Source organism: Natator depressus, chromosome 17, assembly GCF_965152275.1.
Source record: "Natator depressus isolate rNatDep1 chromosome 17, rNatDep2.hap1, whole genome shotgun sequence".
In the NCBI taxonomy this organism is placed as follows: Eukaryota; Metazoa; Chordata; order Testudines; family Cheloniidae; genus Natator; species Natator depressus.
In genome coordinates this window covers 17,140,487-17,157,254 of record NC_134250.1, presented here as the reverse complement: position 1 = coordinate 17,157,254, position 16,768 = coordinate 17,140,487, and the positions used below count along the sequence as shown (strand labels likewise).

Sequence of the window (16,768 nt, the reverse complement as noted above, 5' to 3'; positions counted from 1 at the left end):
CATTGAGGTACAGATTTTCAAAAATAGAAACCCTAAACGTAAGTTCCCAAACCGAAAGCTAGGCCTCTGCCTGACTTTCTGGAGTCCTGACAACTTAAAAGCTCCTTTTGACCTCAATGAGAACTACAGGATGCTCAGCACTTTTGAAAAATAAAGCACATGTCTAAATATAGACATGGGTTCCTATCTTTGGGCTCCATTTTTTGAAAATCTTAATTCATATATGAAACATACATATACGATTTTAATACCTGTGGCCAACCCTTTGCATGCTGTCTATCTTCACAGGCCTAAATCCCCGCAAACACATACATTCTTAGCTTTACTTATGTGTGTAGCCCGATTGAATTCACTGCTCATATGACTAAAGTTAAATATGTGCATAAGAGACTGTGGCACCAGGGCCTTAAATAGCAAGCTCTCTGGGGCAGGGATTGTAGAAGTAGACAGTGCTTAATATATTGTGGGTGATACCAGAATACATGTAAACAATCAAACATAGAATTGTGACTGAAAACTTCAGGGAAAGTTTAGGTAGACAGAACAGAAATCTGGCCAAATCACATGGACAGATTCTACACTACAAAGCACTCATGAAGTTTCATACTGACCCCTCAACACACACAAGCAGAAGTTAATATCAGAATCAATTTTGCATTATGGTTCAGAGGTCTAGTAAATAAACTACAGATTATGGTGACATATGGTGCTCCAATACAAGAACTGAAATAAGTGTTCCCCCAGCTGCTTTTAGATTTAAGAAATTCCAAATGATCGAACGGAACATTTTAAAGTCAGCATAAATTATGTGCTATGAATGCTTACTTTTTCCGTTTTCTGGTGTAAATGTAATGCTGCCAAACTATGGAGAACGAAATCCTCATGAAATCCAGAGAAAAGATACAGCATATGCAATGGCAATGAAAGCTTCCCCCTCCACAATGTGCTTTAACGCTTAACATGACCACCTCCAGGGGTCAGAGTAGTTATGTCTCCAAGTCCATTCTACTCCTGGCCTCTTAAGACTGCAAAGGCTGCCAATAGTGATGGAGTTTTTTTGTAATGTTCCCAGACAAAAGGTTAAAGAGTTATAAATTTTGGTCATTATCAACTTGGTCCGTAACTGGCAACCTTGTTAGGACTTTCCGTTTTCAAATATGAGTGGGCTGGAACAATCTGTATTCCTTTTAAGAATATATTATATTAGATTTTTGCACCTCATCCCCATCATGGAAACATGACTGCTAGAGAAACTAATTCAAAAAAACTTACCCAGTTGGGATTTCAGTGCCATACTCCGCGAAGCCAAGCGCCCCATCAACCTGGCCACAAGAAGCTGCAAATCCAAGCCCCAAGTAACTGCGACATCGGGTAGGCCATAAGCAGTGATGGAGAACTTGTAGCCCCACTCATTATTACTGCTGTCAGAGTGAAAGAGAAACTGCAGCCGTGGGCCAGCCTGAAAGGTCACTTTCTACAGAGCAACAAAACAATCATTTTGCCAAATGTACATGACAGGAAGACATTTCGGGGTCATGAATTTCCTTCAGCAATTGTGTTTGTCAATATTCTCATGTTTTCTCTGCAATATGTGCTAGCACCCCATCACATGACTCAAAAGCCTACAGCAATTAAAGTTTCAACTTTCTATTCAAAAGAATAAATTGAAAGTTTCAGCCCACAAAACAGCTTTTGATGTTAAAAAAATATAATGGCAGAGAAAGATTACACTGGGGTAGCTATGAAGTAGCACCTGAGTGGCCACAAGAAAATAATAAATGAATTCAACTTGCCATCTCAAGATTTATTTAAAATTAATGAGGTACACGGGGATCAGAGAACAATTTCAACTGTATGTTTAACTGCAGTGAAACATGGTTTTCTACATACTAACTGGAAGGGAGTTAATCATACTAGTACTGGAAAGAACCTTCTGGGTCATTCATTCTATTCATTTGCATCACTGTGGAATTACAGGATTTCCCACCACCACTACCCCCCGTCCCTCTGAGAATTAGAGGTGGGTGTGGGCACACACCCACACCAAAGATAAGAAGTTATCAGATTACAAGGTCTCTGCAGAACCTCTTACCTATGATGCTAAAACACCACAGAGTTCCAGGATACCCTAATATTAACATATGTATATTTTGCACAATATTTTAAAGTCACTCACCTTGGGCCACTTCTCAGTGCCAACCTTTGTATCATAACGAGTTTTTGCACCTCTGGCATCAGTAAACTCCAGGTAATCATATCTGTGGAGAGTGCAACTCATTACTTACTCATTTTTAGTTTTAAAAATTTTGGGCTAGTTTACTTTGGAATTTCTCATACTCCCCTAACCACCCCACTCTGGAGACTCAGCAATGTAGACACATTCCCTTCAGAGACATATTTACTGCTTTAGAGGATTATATAAACGTTTCATTACTTCATACAGCACATACGGTCATTTCTACAACAGAGCTCCCTGATCCTTAATATCAAGTTAAAATATTAAGCATTTCTAAGTGGCAAGCCAGAAAGAAACAGAGGTAACTTACAGAAAGGACTGAACTTTGGCATAGTTGTGCTCAAGTAAGGTAAAGTGAATGCTGGGAACATGCAATGATAGCCACAGGTTTTTCAAGCGCTAATACGAGATCAATCAACGGAAAGCATAGTTCCACTGCCTGAGGGAGCAGAGCCTTGACACTCAGGGCCTGTGCAAAGAGTTTGCCTGCACCCTTTCAAGTCAGAGCTCAGCTGCGTCAAGAATCTTTAAGCACTGGTGCAAAGAAGAGTACAGGGTGGGTCGTGCATGCTGAGGGAGAAGTTGGTGCAGTAGGTAATGATTCTCTGCACACAGTGCAGGATTTGCCCCTTTGTGAATAGTTTTTGGAGTCAGAGATGGCACACTATTAAGTTACCTCCTTTCTGTTTCACATTTTTCATCAAATTCCACCTCAAAGTAAGTTGCCCCAGGACAAAGGAAGACTGAGACCTCATGGCAATTATTTTCATAGTTGTGAGGAGATTCCATTGTCCATGTTCGCAGCACCACGGGTTGTTCTTGCTGCCAGCTTTCCATGTCCACCTGTATAATTAAATACAACAACTTTCACCTTACAGGGTACAAATGCAAAGCACTCAGTAGGAGGATTACAGCACTACATTATTTCACACTTGAGTCCATGGCTTAAAGTAGTCATATACACACATACATGTACCATAAGCATTTATCTCTCTACTTACATCACTATAAAGAATGACGCTAAGTAAGATTATGAAGCATGTAGTAGAATTTTATTAACTTTTTATTTTTCCTCTTTTATCTCTCTCCTGTCTTCAATCCTTCTCCACTGTCCTATGTATTTTACAGGCTCATCATCTCAGTGTCATCATCTACTTATCTCTCCTCCTCCCATACCCAGGCTCTCAAGAAACCTTATCTTCCCTTCCTTTTTATCACCTCCAAAACCCAGTCTTTCCTATCTATTCAAACTACCAGAACCCTCATACAAGCTTTGGTTAACTATAAATCATCTCTTCTCTGGACTCCCAGTCACTCATCTCTTCCAGAATCAGTCTATCCAGAATGCTGACACTGAAACAATCTTCCTCTGTTGCCATATCAATTGCATCACTACTCCTCAAAACCTTTCACCACCTTGTTTAACTAAATCATGTGCAAGCTCTTCATTCCCACCTTCAGAACAAAAGCATATTTTCACCCTTAAATATATTTTTCCTCTTACTGTCCTCCAACTCCATCCCTTGCAGTCCACTCTCCCCTTCCCTTTCTCCACTTTCATAAACTCACATACCGCAATGATTGGTGTGGTATAAGAACCAGAACAGATATACATTTCCCACTCTTGGCTCTGCGTTTCATCATGCAGCTCCATATACTTGGAAGTAGGGTCCCAACCTTGTTTCAAACTTCACAGTAACCTTTAAAAAACTTCCACTCTCTCCTTTAAACCAATGTATCCCATTAATTTTCCCAACACAGATCTATGTGTTATATTGTAAGCTCCCAGGACAAGGGTCCTCTCTTTTGTTATATATTTATGATGCAATCCACAGTGTTAATTCTCATTAACTTCTTAATCTAGGAAGCGATTCTATTTTTATCACATTGTGACTGACTTAAATTCTAAGTCAGTGGTTCTCAACTGGGGGCACACAGAGGTCTTCCAGGGAGTACATAAACTCATCTAGACAGCTACCTAGTTTTACAACAGGTTACATAAAAAGCACTAGCAAAGTCAGTACAAAGTAAAATTTCATACAGAGTGACTTGTTTTATACTGTTCTATATACTATATTCTGAAATGTAAGTACAGTATTTATATTCCAATCAATTTATTTTATAATTATATGGTAAAAATGAGAAAGTAAGCAATTCTTCAGTAATAGTGAGCTGTGACACTTTTGTATTTTTATGTCTGATTTTGTAAGCAAGTAGTTTTTAAGTGAGGTGAAACTTGAGGTACACAAGACAAATCAGACTCCTGAAAGGGGTGCAATAGTCTGCAAAAGGTTGAGAACCACTGATCTAAGTGACCATAGCATCTTCATTTGATCTACAACACATTTTACGTAAGTAAGTGAGATCTTTTGAAATAAGGTGATGATGAATGCATAGTCCCTTTAAGGGTAGTATGTTCTGAACAGTTTTCTTACGTAACCTGGTTGCATACTTGTAGATGTGACTTCTCAGCGAAAAAACTGCTCAAAATCACTTTAGAGAGATCCTGAAGGGACAGGAGCTCATCGGATACACTGATGGTGGGCAAAGGAGATGCAGAATTCAAAAGGTTACAGAGAATCAGAGGTGTAAAGTATCTATATCTATCTTAGGCTACCTTATTAAGACTTTCTCCAGGTTCACTACAAAGGTTCTTCAGCAGCTGTGTCAGGGTACTGAAACCCTGAAGTAGGGTACAGTGTGGAATGTCTAAAGTGCAGAAATCCAACAAGAAAGTCACCTAAGGGGGGGAGAAAAAAAACCAAACAACCTAAAAGTTACAAAGCCTTCTTAAATATATTCACATGGAAGGAAAACGGTAGGACATTCCAGTCATTCACCTACCAGTTGACGGGTTGCCATGGCAAAAACAGAGTTACTTAATTTTTCTACTATATGTTTTCCATTGTATTGGGACAAAAGTGATTCTAAAATTGTTCTGATATTTGACAGGAACTGGCCCACATCTAAAAAAGAAAGAGAAAAACATTAGGTAATAGAAAGTTAGCCAAATGGAGGATTCACTACTGGGAGTCTGTGTTTTTACTGTGCAGCTCTAGTGGGGTTGATGTTGTGCAAAATAAAGAAAGACGGGTGTTGCCCCAAAACAAGGCAGTTGGGACACAATTTTATGCACATATCCACTGCTGGCAATAGGACACTCTGTCACTAACACCACCAAAAGCACAATTCATAGAGAAGCTAGCACTGTAATCAAACCACGTCTCCTTGAGCTAAAACCCCTGTTTCAATAACCCTACTGTAAACATCTGATTTCCTGGATCATTGTTACACTAAGGAATGAAACATGAATTATGAGCAAGGCCAGCAACTTTTAGGTATTCAGTCAGTCAATCTAAAGTGTTCAGCTAACTAGTATAAAAATAAAACTATAGAATATAATCCAGGTTTGAATTTAGAAATAGCTCAACGTTACAAAATACAAATTTAATACCACTCAACCATTACATTTATGGCCCAAGTAATTATTCAAGTAACTTTGGGATGCTGTGCTGAGACAAAGCATGCTATGGTGATATGCGCCTTAAAAATGCCTACATTAATAGGTCGTACTACAGACAAAATGAGTTCAGCTTTTCTTGCGATTACCCAGATCTACCAAAACAACATGCTGCCTCAGCCGGGGGGATATTACTTTTGAGGGAGATGGAGGGAAGATGCCCTAATAACAGACAACTAAAGAAAAATATCGAAAATGGAAGCCTGTAACTAAATTTTGTTTCTTCATAGGTTCAATAGCCAGTGAAATTTTTGGTTCAAATTAGTTTCTCATGCATAACAATAATCCAACAACTTTAACCATAGTGATTACTGTAAATTGGTCCAGACGGCTCTGGGCCAATTTTGAAATTTGTTAGGAGCACTAGAATTATAAGGATGCTTCAGATACCATGATAAGTGTCTAGAGATAAAAATGTTAATCAGCTTCTTGAGATCATATTTTAAAGTCATGTATTATTGTATACACTAGGCACTGACTCCACTCTGGAACTTACATTTTTTAAGTATTTCTATGGCAAGACTCTTGGCTGTATTATCATTGCCCTTAAGTTGTATGTAGCACCATGAAAGGAGGCTTCCCTGTACAGACCAGAATAAGGATGACAGTACTGTGCCACTCTCCTGCTGGGCAACATCCAGCATCATCATTTCACACTGAAAAGCAATAATACAACAATGATATCCCATGCACTGCAGTGTGACAGATTATGCAATACACCACCCTCCTCCCCACCGCACACCACCAGCCACAAAAAAAGATGAAAAGCAAGAGACCAGTCATATATGAACTGCTAGTGATTAAAAAAATTCATAAAGAAGTGATATTTGAAAGCTGTTTCAGTAACTCAGTAAGATGAACGGCAAACAGGTCTAAGTAGTTACAACTACATTGGGGGCAATCAATTAAGGCTTTCAGCACATTCTGTAACATAAGCTAATTATTTTCACATGTGGAAAGTCCTTACTTTCCCAAGCACAAGTCTTTCAGCCTATGGTACCATGAATGGTTCCCACCCTTCAATCTGGTTTAATTAGCTCAATTCTTTTACAGCTTCAAGGCAGTTACTATGGAACTCTATGGAAAAACTCCTTGAGGCAACCTATTCAGTATGTTGCCTTGCTTCTTAATATTAAAATGTTGTTACTGCTTAACATATAATATTTAAATTAGTGGGGGCCCGATCCTACAATCATACATAATTAATTTTACTCATATGAATAGTCCTGTTAACTACTGGCTTCAAGCTCTTCATGTGCAACATGCCTTTGAGAGCATACCACATACTGTAGAAAAGGAGAAGTGAGAATAGACAATCTCAAAGGCTAGCTACCTCTCTCGCCGCCACCAACAGAAGGGTATCCATGACTGACAGCACTTGGCTGATGTCAAAGTCCTCAGAAACTTCTTTATCTGGTAACAATAAAAGTCCACCTGGATCCTGATCACTGCAAAAAATAGAGCTTACTGAGTAACAGCTAATGACAGAAGTCTGAAACAGATGCCCTGTTGTGATGATAATCTGCAGAGATCATTTGCACATCATTTCTGAAGGAAAAATCAAATGTTCTATAAAATACCTCCACACTGATAAATTTATAGATATAAACAATACCAACTGTTTCCAAGGACAACAGTAGTTTGAAAAAAATTGATCAAGGATAAAACAGTAAACAATGCTGCTCAGAGACTCTGGGCAATATACCATAACCTCAGTAATCATTTTTACCCTTGGGCAATCTTTTGTTATTGCCTTTTGAGCCAATCAATATTAGTAAAATGTATAGATTTTTATTCTGTGAAAGAGAAAGTGCATTAACAACTTTGCTGACTTGCATCTCTTTTTTCAGAAGAATGTGGAATTATTGAAAAGGATCAGTAGGATGAAGATAATCAGAGGAAAAAAAGTTATTTTTCAATATCAAAGAGCCTTACCTGAAGTATATACACAGGGATCTGAAGGTGAGATGCACAGATTGCTTATGTTCCTGTTCTGTGATGTTTTTCTAGGAAATGGAAGAGGTTTATGTTTAAAAAACCGTTTTTTATAATAGCAAAGAATTACAAAGAATGACAGGACCACGAAATACTTTTTGCGGACTACAGAAGGATTAGTATTTACACAACTCCAAGAGATGTTTGGTCTGCATTTTCATTATGAAAAATACCCATTTTCTGAGCTTTATCCTTGGTTTGTAAAAATGTTTTAAAAAATTCAGTCACCATTGAAATTGGATCTGTAAGTTCTCTGCCACTAAGCAAATCTTGATTTTAAAATGGCATTTAAATCACTTTTCCTCGCATCTCCTAATTGTGTCTTTTCTAAATGCTACTGTGCTTACCCAAAATTTTATTTTTATACTATAAATGTAGTATCCCATCACACATAAGAAATCCTACAGACCCATATGCACACGTAAGAGTTAAAAAAAACACAGCACGTGAATTTTATACTTTCAGTATTCCAACAGGTGCTAAATCATGAGGAAAAATAGGACATAAAATATTTTAACAGTCTTCTTTTAAGTTCTCACACAGACTTGGACACTAGAACATATGTAAAGTCACTGCATCCTGTGCCTCTGGTTTCCTCCTATATAAAATAGGGGTTATTATATGTACAAGGTTTATTTGTAAAGTGAGCAGAGCCTATCACTTAAAGACCACGAATATGTAACTTCACAATGCCATGTTCCCTGGTTAACTTTTGAGACTATAAGAGAGCCTTCCTTTGAAGGCTGACATTCTAAGACAGACCATCTGAACTGAAACTACTACTTTATGGAAAGGTAAAGGCAAGCTCGCCTCATCTGGAATGAAGTGATTGTGGAGAAAAAGAGAGGAATAAACAAACAGATACCTGCTTTCTTTTCTGCATGAAGATAAGATACCTTAGAAAATAATTCTAACAAAACCAAAAGCAATCATTTCTCATTGCATGGTTTACCATCATGGTGAAGAGCTGGTCCTGTCTGGTCTGTCTATCTGGGAAAAAGATAGCTGCTCCATTGAGCAATGTGTTCTTAACTTCCTGCTTTAGCGTTGTCATGGGTGTGAAGTTGCTATCACTCATGTCCACTACTGTTCATAAAAAAAAAGGAAACTGTTACAATTTCAAATCAGTAACCAAGTATATATCTTCAATACACTATACAATTTCATTTCTTTTCCATGACACTAGTCTTTCCAAAGCACATAAAATACTCATCACACATACACACATGTAAGGATTGATCTTCAAGAACATTAATCTTGCAACAAGCTGGGATGTAAATTTACATTGAGGTAGTCTGCTGCACAACAACTGTCCATATGGACCCTGTTAACATGCTCTAACAGTTCCTTAGTCCACTCTGATCTACCCCACTTTGATATGGGAGTAGGATCAAAAGGCTCAGTAAGGAACTACTAGTGTGTATCAGCAGAGTCCACATGGACAGCACACTCAAAAAGGACAGATTTCAACCCAGCTTACTGCAAACTAAATGTTACTTAAGGCTTGTCTACACAAACATGTGAGAAAGCCTTTTGAATTCTAGCAAGAAAGATCTTATGACGAGAAGACCTCTGATTCAAATGACTTGATTCACTTCAGGACCTTCAATGTTATATTTATTTATAAGACCAACTATCAAAACTGGGGGGAAAAAAACTTCCGAAACGTACCACACTCAGTACAAAGTCATTCATCTATTCCTTGTTTTTCATAATTTCTTACTACGTATACTAGTTATTGAAAACATTGTACTTAAATATATAAGGCAAAATACTGGCTCCAAAGAAATCTATGACAATATTCCCATCGACTTCAACGAGGCCAGGATTTCACTTGTACTTTTCCGACCATGTGGATTCATTCTAGCACAGCGATGAGGTTAGAAACACTCGATATAAACCAATCTAATCCTTCTACTTATTCCAATACTGAAGTCAAAGGACCAAATTCTCCACTGGTGCAAGTAGATACAGCTCCACTGAAATAAAATTTGCCATTGCAACGACTTTCAGGCAACGTATTAACAGGACAGATGCAAGATCACTTCTTCAGAGGCTCAAAGAAAGTACAGAAGCAAGCTCTCAGCCAAACCCATTGATCTAAAATAGCAATAAAGCACAACAATCTGAAACAGCAGCTGGCTTGGGTTTTGGAAAATTCTTTTTCCAAGTTCACACTGGTACAAACTCCTTCTTTAAAACAAAACAATAATAACAAAGTTAGTAAGTGACAGCATAATATTAACGAACCTTCACACAAATGCTTGTAGAGCTGTACTGCAGCTTCTGTTTGGCCAGAAGTTTTGCTTTGAGAAACTTCCTGAGATTTAATAAATTTATTGTTTCCAGTAAGTACAGAGAAGCAGCTTTGAAGAAGCTGCAGTAACACAGTCTGGGCAGAGAGACACTCTTCCCTTGGGCTAAAAGGAAAACAAAAAAACAAACAGGAGTAAAATCTTCACAGTAAGAGCTCATTTCCAGCACACACTACTATGCTAAAGCAAGCATCACTGTCTCTATTCTACGAGACAGTGACACTAAGACAGGGGTGGGCAAACTTTTTGGCCCGAGGGCCACATTGGGGTGCAAAACGGTATGGAGAGCCGGGTAGGGAAGGCTGTGCCTCCCCAAACAGCCTGGCCCCTGCCCCCCGACAGGCCCCCCGACCCTTATCCATGCCCCTGCCCCCCGACAGGCCCCCGACCCTTATCCACGCCCCTGCCCCCCGACACGCCCCCGACCCTTATCCACGCCCCTGCCCCCCAACAGGCTCCCCGGGACCCCCGACCCATCCAACCTCCCCCCCACCCCCCACCGCTCCCTCCCGGGACCCCCATCCCATCCAACCTCTCCCTCCCGGGACCCCCGTCCCATCCAACCTTCCCCCCGCCTCCCCACCGCTCCCTCCCGGGACCCCCGTCCCTAACTACCGCCCCCAGGACCCCACCTCCTATCCAACCCCCCCTGCTCCCTGTTCCCACCCGACCCCCTGGGACCCCACCCCCTATCCAGCCCCCCTGCTCTCTGTCTCCTGACCCCCCCCCCGAACCTCTGCCCCATCCAATCGCCCCCTGTCCTCAGACTGCCCCCCATCCAACCCACCCTCCCCACCACCCCCTTACCATGCTGCTCAGAGCCGCAGGACAGGCTTATTGGAAAGCCTGGGAGGTGGGCGGGCACGCACAAGCCATGCTGCCTGCGCAGCAACAACATAACTGCAGGGGAGGGGCCGGGGACCAGCCTCCCCGCTGGGAGCTCAGGGGCCGGGCAGGACGGTCCTGCAGGCCAGATGTGGCCCACATGCCGTAGTTTGCCCACCTCTGCACTAAGAGATCCTCTGAGTAAAGAAAACACAGCCCAGAACTCAAAAAGAACAACCCCTAACACCTAAACAGGAATCAAACTCACTGTACCGGAACTTAAAGGTTACAAACATCATTAATGTTATATCTAAAAAAACCAGACGACAAAACAGAGAGAAGGGAAAATATCGACTACTTCAGCTTAATGGCAGAAAACATCAGCTGAATAAAATGCACTTTTTGTAAACATATTTATGGCTAACTTTGTGATGGAGGAGGGCCCTACTTTTGGTGTAGTTTATTGTAAAAATTCCAGAAAAGCTGCAAGTCAAGGCCTGTGAAGTCCAAGAACGATCTGTACTTTAATCCACTTTCTTTCTGATGAACCTAAAAGAGGCAAAGAACATATAGGATTGAAGAATTCACTCTACACAATGCATGTTTACAAAAACACAGTGAAAACTGCAACATATGGGAGTATGAAAGGAATATCAAGCTGCATCTGAAATGCCACTGCAGCTCAGGACACAACATGGTCAGGCTCCCATTAGGATGAACCAGCTAGATCTTCTTTTTGTTGTGTCAGACTAACAATTTTCACTTCCTTTTGTACGTCTCAACTTTCTCACAAACCTAACTCACTCTAATAGTGGAGAACAAGTTCTAGTCTATACACCTGTTCTAATCCTCCTGTATGCTTCCGAGAGATGCAGCAGGGCTATTTAAAAGGCTGTGGAACTTTTATATATGTTGCATTAATCACACGAAGCACTTTATCATAATGTGTGAGATATGGAAATGCAGTTCAGTTCTGGTTTCCTTAAAGAAGGCATATTTCTAACTTAAAGTGCCCTCTTAGAAGGCATCTTAGTATACTAAAAGTCATTTTCCAGACACTTCAAGTTTCATGACTTGCATATTATTACCACTGAATGTAGTTACAGCTTGCTTCTTTGGCCACTACATTATTTTATAATGCCTCTTAGGTTTGTCTTTAGTGTACCACCATTTATTTTTGTAACATGACCACATGCTTTAAAGAAGTAAACAAACGTGGAGAGAAACATACCAGGTCCTGTGCAAGTTGTTGGATGAAATGAAGCGTCTTCAGGAGAAGGGTTGTTCCACAAATGCCATCATCTGTTGCTTTGCATTTCAGACAGTTCATGCTTCTGTTGGGCTCCCCTACCACAGGCCGAAGATACCCCAGAACATTCAGGCCTTGAACTCCTAGGCGCTCTGCTGTGTCTTGCCTTGTGCACAAGAACTTCACCATTAAATACTGGATAGAGACATAAAAATAGCACAGGTGCTGTTCATAAATCCTGATTTCAAGAGTCTCACATCTTGTGCAGGTTGTGTGTATTTTCCTCCATACTTTGCTTGCCCATGCAGCACTGCTTCATTATTAAAGGCCAACATTAGCAAAATCCACAATTAGAACAGCATTACAGAATATCAAGGTTTTATATGAGCTACATACTAGGGGGTTCTGTGACTGCCATATTCACCTGCAAACTCAGTCATTTCATTACCAATCTAACTCATTTTGTGAACTGTGCTCTATTTCTTAATCTTATAGTGCCAGGTTTCCTTGCAAGTGGAAAATCATTAGCTTAATATAAAAACCAAGTAGAGGATAAACATTCAATGTAAATTATATTATATTATATAATTTAATTTATATAAATAATATACACACATATACATATACACATGCACACATTTAACTTGCAATTCTTTCCACATTAGTATAAAGAACCTGAAGCCGAGGGTATCCATTAAGGAATGCATCCCCAGAGTCCAAAAGGTATTTTTTTAATCCTGTAATCACAAAATTTGGGGAACGAATATGTACAGTACATGCATAACAGTTCAGACAGCTACTGAATAAGGAAATGGCATGTTCTGGATTCCATTATGCAATGAGGACTTTTCACTTTTATCCCTGGGCAGGCACCTCTGGTATTTTCTCCCCCCTGGAAGAAGAGATTTGGGATCCTGAAACCAAATTAAAATTGAACCCAAAACAACAACATGCACTGGAAGACAAGTAGTTTCACTTTTAATTGCTGCAAATTAAGATGCTGAGTAGTGCAGTACTCAATTAGTTCCATTCAAATCCATGGAATTACTCAAGGAACAAGGTGCTACTTATCATGAATAAGGGTTGCAGAATCTAGTCTTTATTCTGTAGTAATTAAAAGTGAGCAAATTAGAATATAGAAGAACTGTGATTCTTGTTTCATGTTCTAATCCTTAGGCTTACAGTGGAACTCATCCTCTTGACACAATAAAGTGAGTGGAAACTTTCTACACTTTTTAGACAGTAATGTCCATGCTAAATATATATAAACTGTGGCCTTAGCACCCATGGCTTTCACTGACTTTTTAGCTCTAGTCAAGGCCTCTTCTTGGATAACAGAAACCGAATAATTATTTAGCTGGTCTTCAAGAAAGCAGGAAGATGATCATTTCCTCATTCACACCTGAGTCAGTCTATTCTAATTATTTCTTACTTGGGAAATTCTGCACTGCTGCATTTTGACAGCCACTTCATCCCAATCTTCTTCCACCTCAAACCAGCCAACAGGATCATCCTCTCCCAGCTCATCACATGAACAATCATTTCTGCAGATAAAAGCAGATCAACCGAAGTTATAATTAAAAAAAACATACGGATTGCCCCACTGCTATGTTACCCAACTATTTTTACCTGTTAGAAAAATTAAAGATTCAGGAAAACGCAGCAGAAACATTTCACGTGCACAGACTCCAGCAAATGCATATCTGCCATAAATTTATTTTGTTTTTAAAGTCAATAATTTTACAGCATACTTGTAGAGAAAGGCAACAATACAGCTATTAGGAATCAGCACTCTGTATAGACACAGCTTCTCAAAAACATCAAACTGAGATTTTCATTCAGACTGGGCTGATCATGATTAAGTTTTAAATGTAGACCTTCAGTGGCAAGTGACTATTTGCAGCTACAGCAGAAGGCACAAAGAAATATTACTTAAAGACTACTTCTCCCACCTCACCCACACTCTGAATTTCATAACAGGGTAGAAAAGGTTTGCTGCAACATTAATCTTAAAAAATTTTCATTGCCACCCTGCCCACCTTTACCTGTTTTTTAAAAATTGCCTGAATTCTTGTAGCTTCCACTTGTCATAGCTTTCAAATTTTTTAAAATGTTCCTCTGCATGAAATTTTTCCGAAGAGCTGTTATAAGCAAACACCAACCCACACTGGGCTCCAATAGCACCTTTCCGAACCTGAAAGGAGAACATAATGCTAGAGCAACACAGAGAAAATGAGGATAATGACAAAACAGTGTTTCTCCTTGTAAGGAAGAGTTACTCAAATCAAACCAGAGACTGGCAAAATAGATCTGTGATTCTTTGGAATCATATTATGTATTTATTTAAAGGAACATGACACAGAAAACGGTTACTCATCTTCTCGTAACTCTTGCTCTTCAAGATGTGTTGTTCATGTCCATTCCAATCAGGTGTGTGCGCACGCACATGCACGATGGCCGGAAGATTTTTCCTTAGCAGCATCCGTCAGGTCGGCCTGGGCACCCCATGGAGTCGCGCCCTTATGGCGCCTAATATACAGCCCTGCCAATCCGTCACCCGTTCAGTTCCTTCTTGCCGGCTACTCCGACAGAGGGGTAGGAGGGCGGGTATTGGAATGGACATGAACACCACATCTCAAAGAACAACAGTTACGAGAAGGTGAGTAACCGTTTTTTCTTCTTTGAGTGCTTGTTCATGTCGATTCCAATCAGGTGACTCCCAAGCAAAATTAGGACGCGGTGTGGTAAGAGCTGTCCACTGACTGGAGCACTGCTCTACCACAGGCTGCATCATCTCTGGCCTGTCTAGTAATTCCATAGTGTGCGGCGAAAGTGTGTATCAATGACCAGGTCGCTGCCCTGCAGATTTCCTGGGAGGGGACTTGGACCAGGAAGGCTGTTGATGAAGCTTGTGCTCTTGTAGAGTGCACCATTATCGGGGGCGCTGGGATCCCTGCTAGATTGTAGCACTCGGTAATGCAGGCCACAATCCATGATGAAATGCGCTGTGTCGAAACAGGCTGGCCCTTCATTCTGTCCACTACTGCAACAAAAAGCTGTACCAACTTCCTGAACGGTTTCGTCCTTTCTATGTAAAAGGCCAGCACTCTGAGGATGTTGTGAGCATGGAGTCTCTACTCCCTGCTACTTGCATGAGACTTGGGGTAGAACACCGGGAGGAAAAATGTCCTGGTTGATGTGGAATTGCAATACCACCTTCGGGAGGAAGGCCAGATGGGGTCTGAGCCGCCCTACACAGTGTTTTGTTTTGTTTTTTAAGGGCAAGGTGCAGCTCTGACGTTAGAGCCCTAAGCTCAGACACCCTCCGGGCTGAAGTTATCGCCACCAAGAACACGACCTTGTAGGAGAGATAGAGCAGGGAGCATGTTGCTAGAGGCTAAAAGGGATTCCCCATAAGCTTAGAGAGGACCAGGTGAAGGTCCCAAGCAGGAACCGGTTGGCGGATGTGTGGGTACAACCTGTCAAGGCCCTTCAGGAAGCGACTGATCAGGGGGTTAGCGAAAACTGAGGGGCCCTGTACCCCCGGGTGGAAAGCTGAGATTGCACCCAGGTGTACTCTTATAGAAGACAAGGAGAGAGCTTCTTGCTTTAGGTGGAAAAGATAATCCAAAATCTGGGGCACTGAGGCTAGCGCTGGGGGAAAGTCGCACTGAGTTGACCAGACTGAAAATCTCTTCCACTTGGCCAGGTACGTGGCCCTAGTGGAGGGTTTCCTGCTGCCCAGGAGAACCTGTCTGACTTGTTCTGATTCAGCCATGGAGCCTCCATGCTGTGAGATGTAGCGACTGCAGGTTTGGGTGCTGGAGCTGCCCGTGATCCTGCATGAGAAGGTCTGGGGAAAGTGGCAGGGTCACTGAAGGCGCGGGGTGCTCTGCGTCGAGGACGACGCCGTCGGGGTTGGATCTCTCAAGCCCGTATCAGAGTGGGGGGGGGCAAGGCCGCCTCCATGAGGATCACCTTCAGCCGCGGTTCCCAGTCTTTAAGTGTTCTCTGGCAGAACTCGCAACGATCTTTCTGATCAGTCTTCTCCGGGCACCGAAGACACGATGAGTGAGGATCACTCTTAGGCATGCACTTGGCGCAAGTCACACAGTTCTTAAATCCCATGCCACGACACCGGGGCCAGAATGGGGGGAACCAACAACTATGCTATACTAAATTTTAAACTGGTACTACTAACAACTAACTATAACAGAATGACAAAGAAAACTTGCTGAGCAAGAGCCAAGGGAAGTTCCAGCCACTGTCCCTGGTGGTAAGAAGGAACTGAAGGGGTGGCGGGTCAGCAGGGCTATATATTAGGTGCCATAAGGGCACAACTCCAGGGGGCGCCCAGGCCGACCCAACGGATGCTGCTAAGGGAAAAATCTTCCAGCCATCATTTACGTACCCGCCTGATTGGAATAGACATGAACAAGCACTTGAAGAAGAAGAAATGTTTCAGAAAGATTAAACATCTCTGAAAGAATAAGGATCAAACTCACAGCGAAGTTTCATTTTAGCCACCATCTCGCCTGGAGCCAAGCAAGAAATAAGAACCTCCATCTTAACTTTGATTCAATTTGCTTTTCTGCTGTTTTATACAAAAAGTGGTGGCAAATTTTTTT

General features: G+C 41.2%; 1 protein-coding gene across 2 annotated transcripts in view; it reads right to left on the bottom strand.

Annotated features, from left to right (window-relative positions):
- The window catches only part of ZZEF1 (zinc finger ZZ-type and EF-hand domain containing 1), an 81,620-nt gene that overhangs the window by 42,638 nt on the left and 22,214 nt on the right, over positions 1-16,768 (bottom strand). For both annotated transcript variants that reach the window (XM_074974782.1, XM_074974783.1), the window contains exons 11-24: positions 14,186-14,334; positions 13,573-13,684; positions 12,123-12,335; positions 11,340-11,440; positions 10,002-10,171; positions 8,704-8,837; positions 7,692-7,762; positions 7,090-7,204; positions 6,253-6,412; positions 5,081-5,202; positions 4,854-4,976; positions 2,913-3,079; positions 2,177-2,258; positions 1,273-1,474 (exon numbers count right to left, since the gene is read on the bottom strand). In XM_074974782.1, coding sequence (XP_074830883.1) covers positions 1,273-1,474; positions 2,177-2,258; positions 2,913-3,079; positions 4,854-4,976; positions 5,081-5,202; positions 6,253-6,412; positions 7,090-7,204; positions 7,692-7,762; positions 8,704-8,837; positions 10,002-10,171; positions 11,340-11,440; positions 12,123-12,335; positions 13,573-13,684; positions 14,186-14,334 — 1,921 coding nt within the window. The remainder of the gene's footprint in view (positions 1-1,272; positions 1,475-2,176; positions 2,259-2,912; positions 3,080-4,853; positions 4,977-5,080; positions 5,203-6,252; positions 6,413-7,089; positions 7,205-7,691; positions 7,763-8,703; positions 8,838-10,001; positions 10,172-11,339; positions 11,441-12,122; positions 12,336-13,572; positions 13,685-14,185; positions 14,335-16,768) is intronic.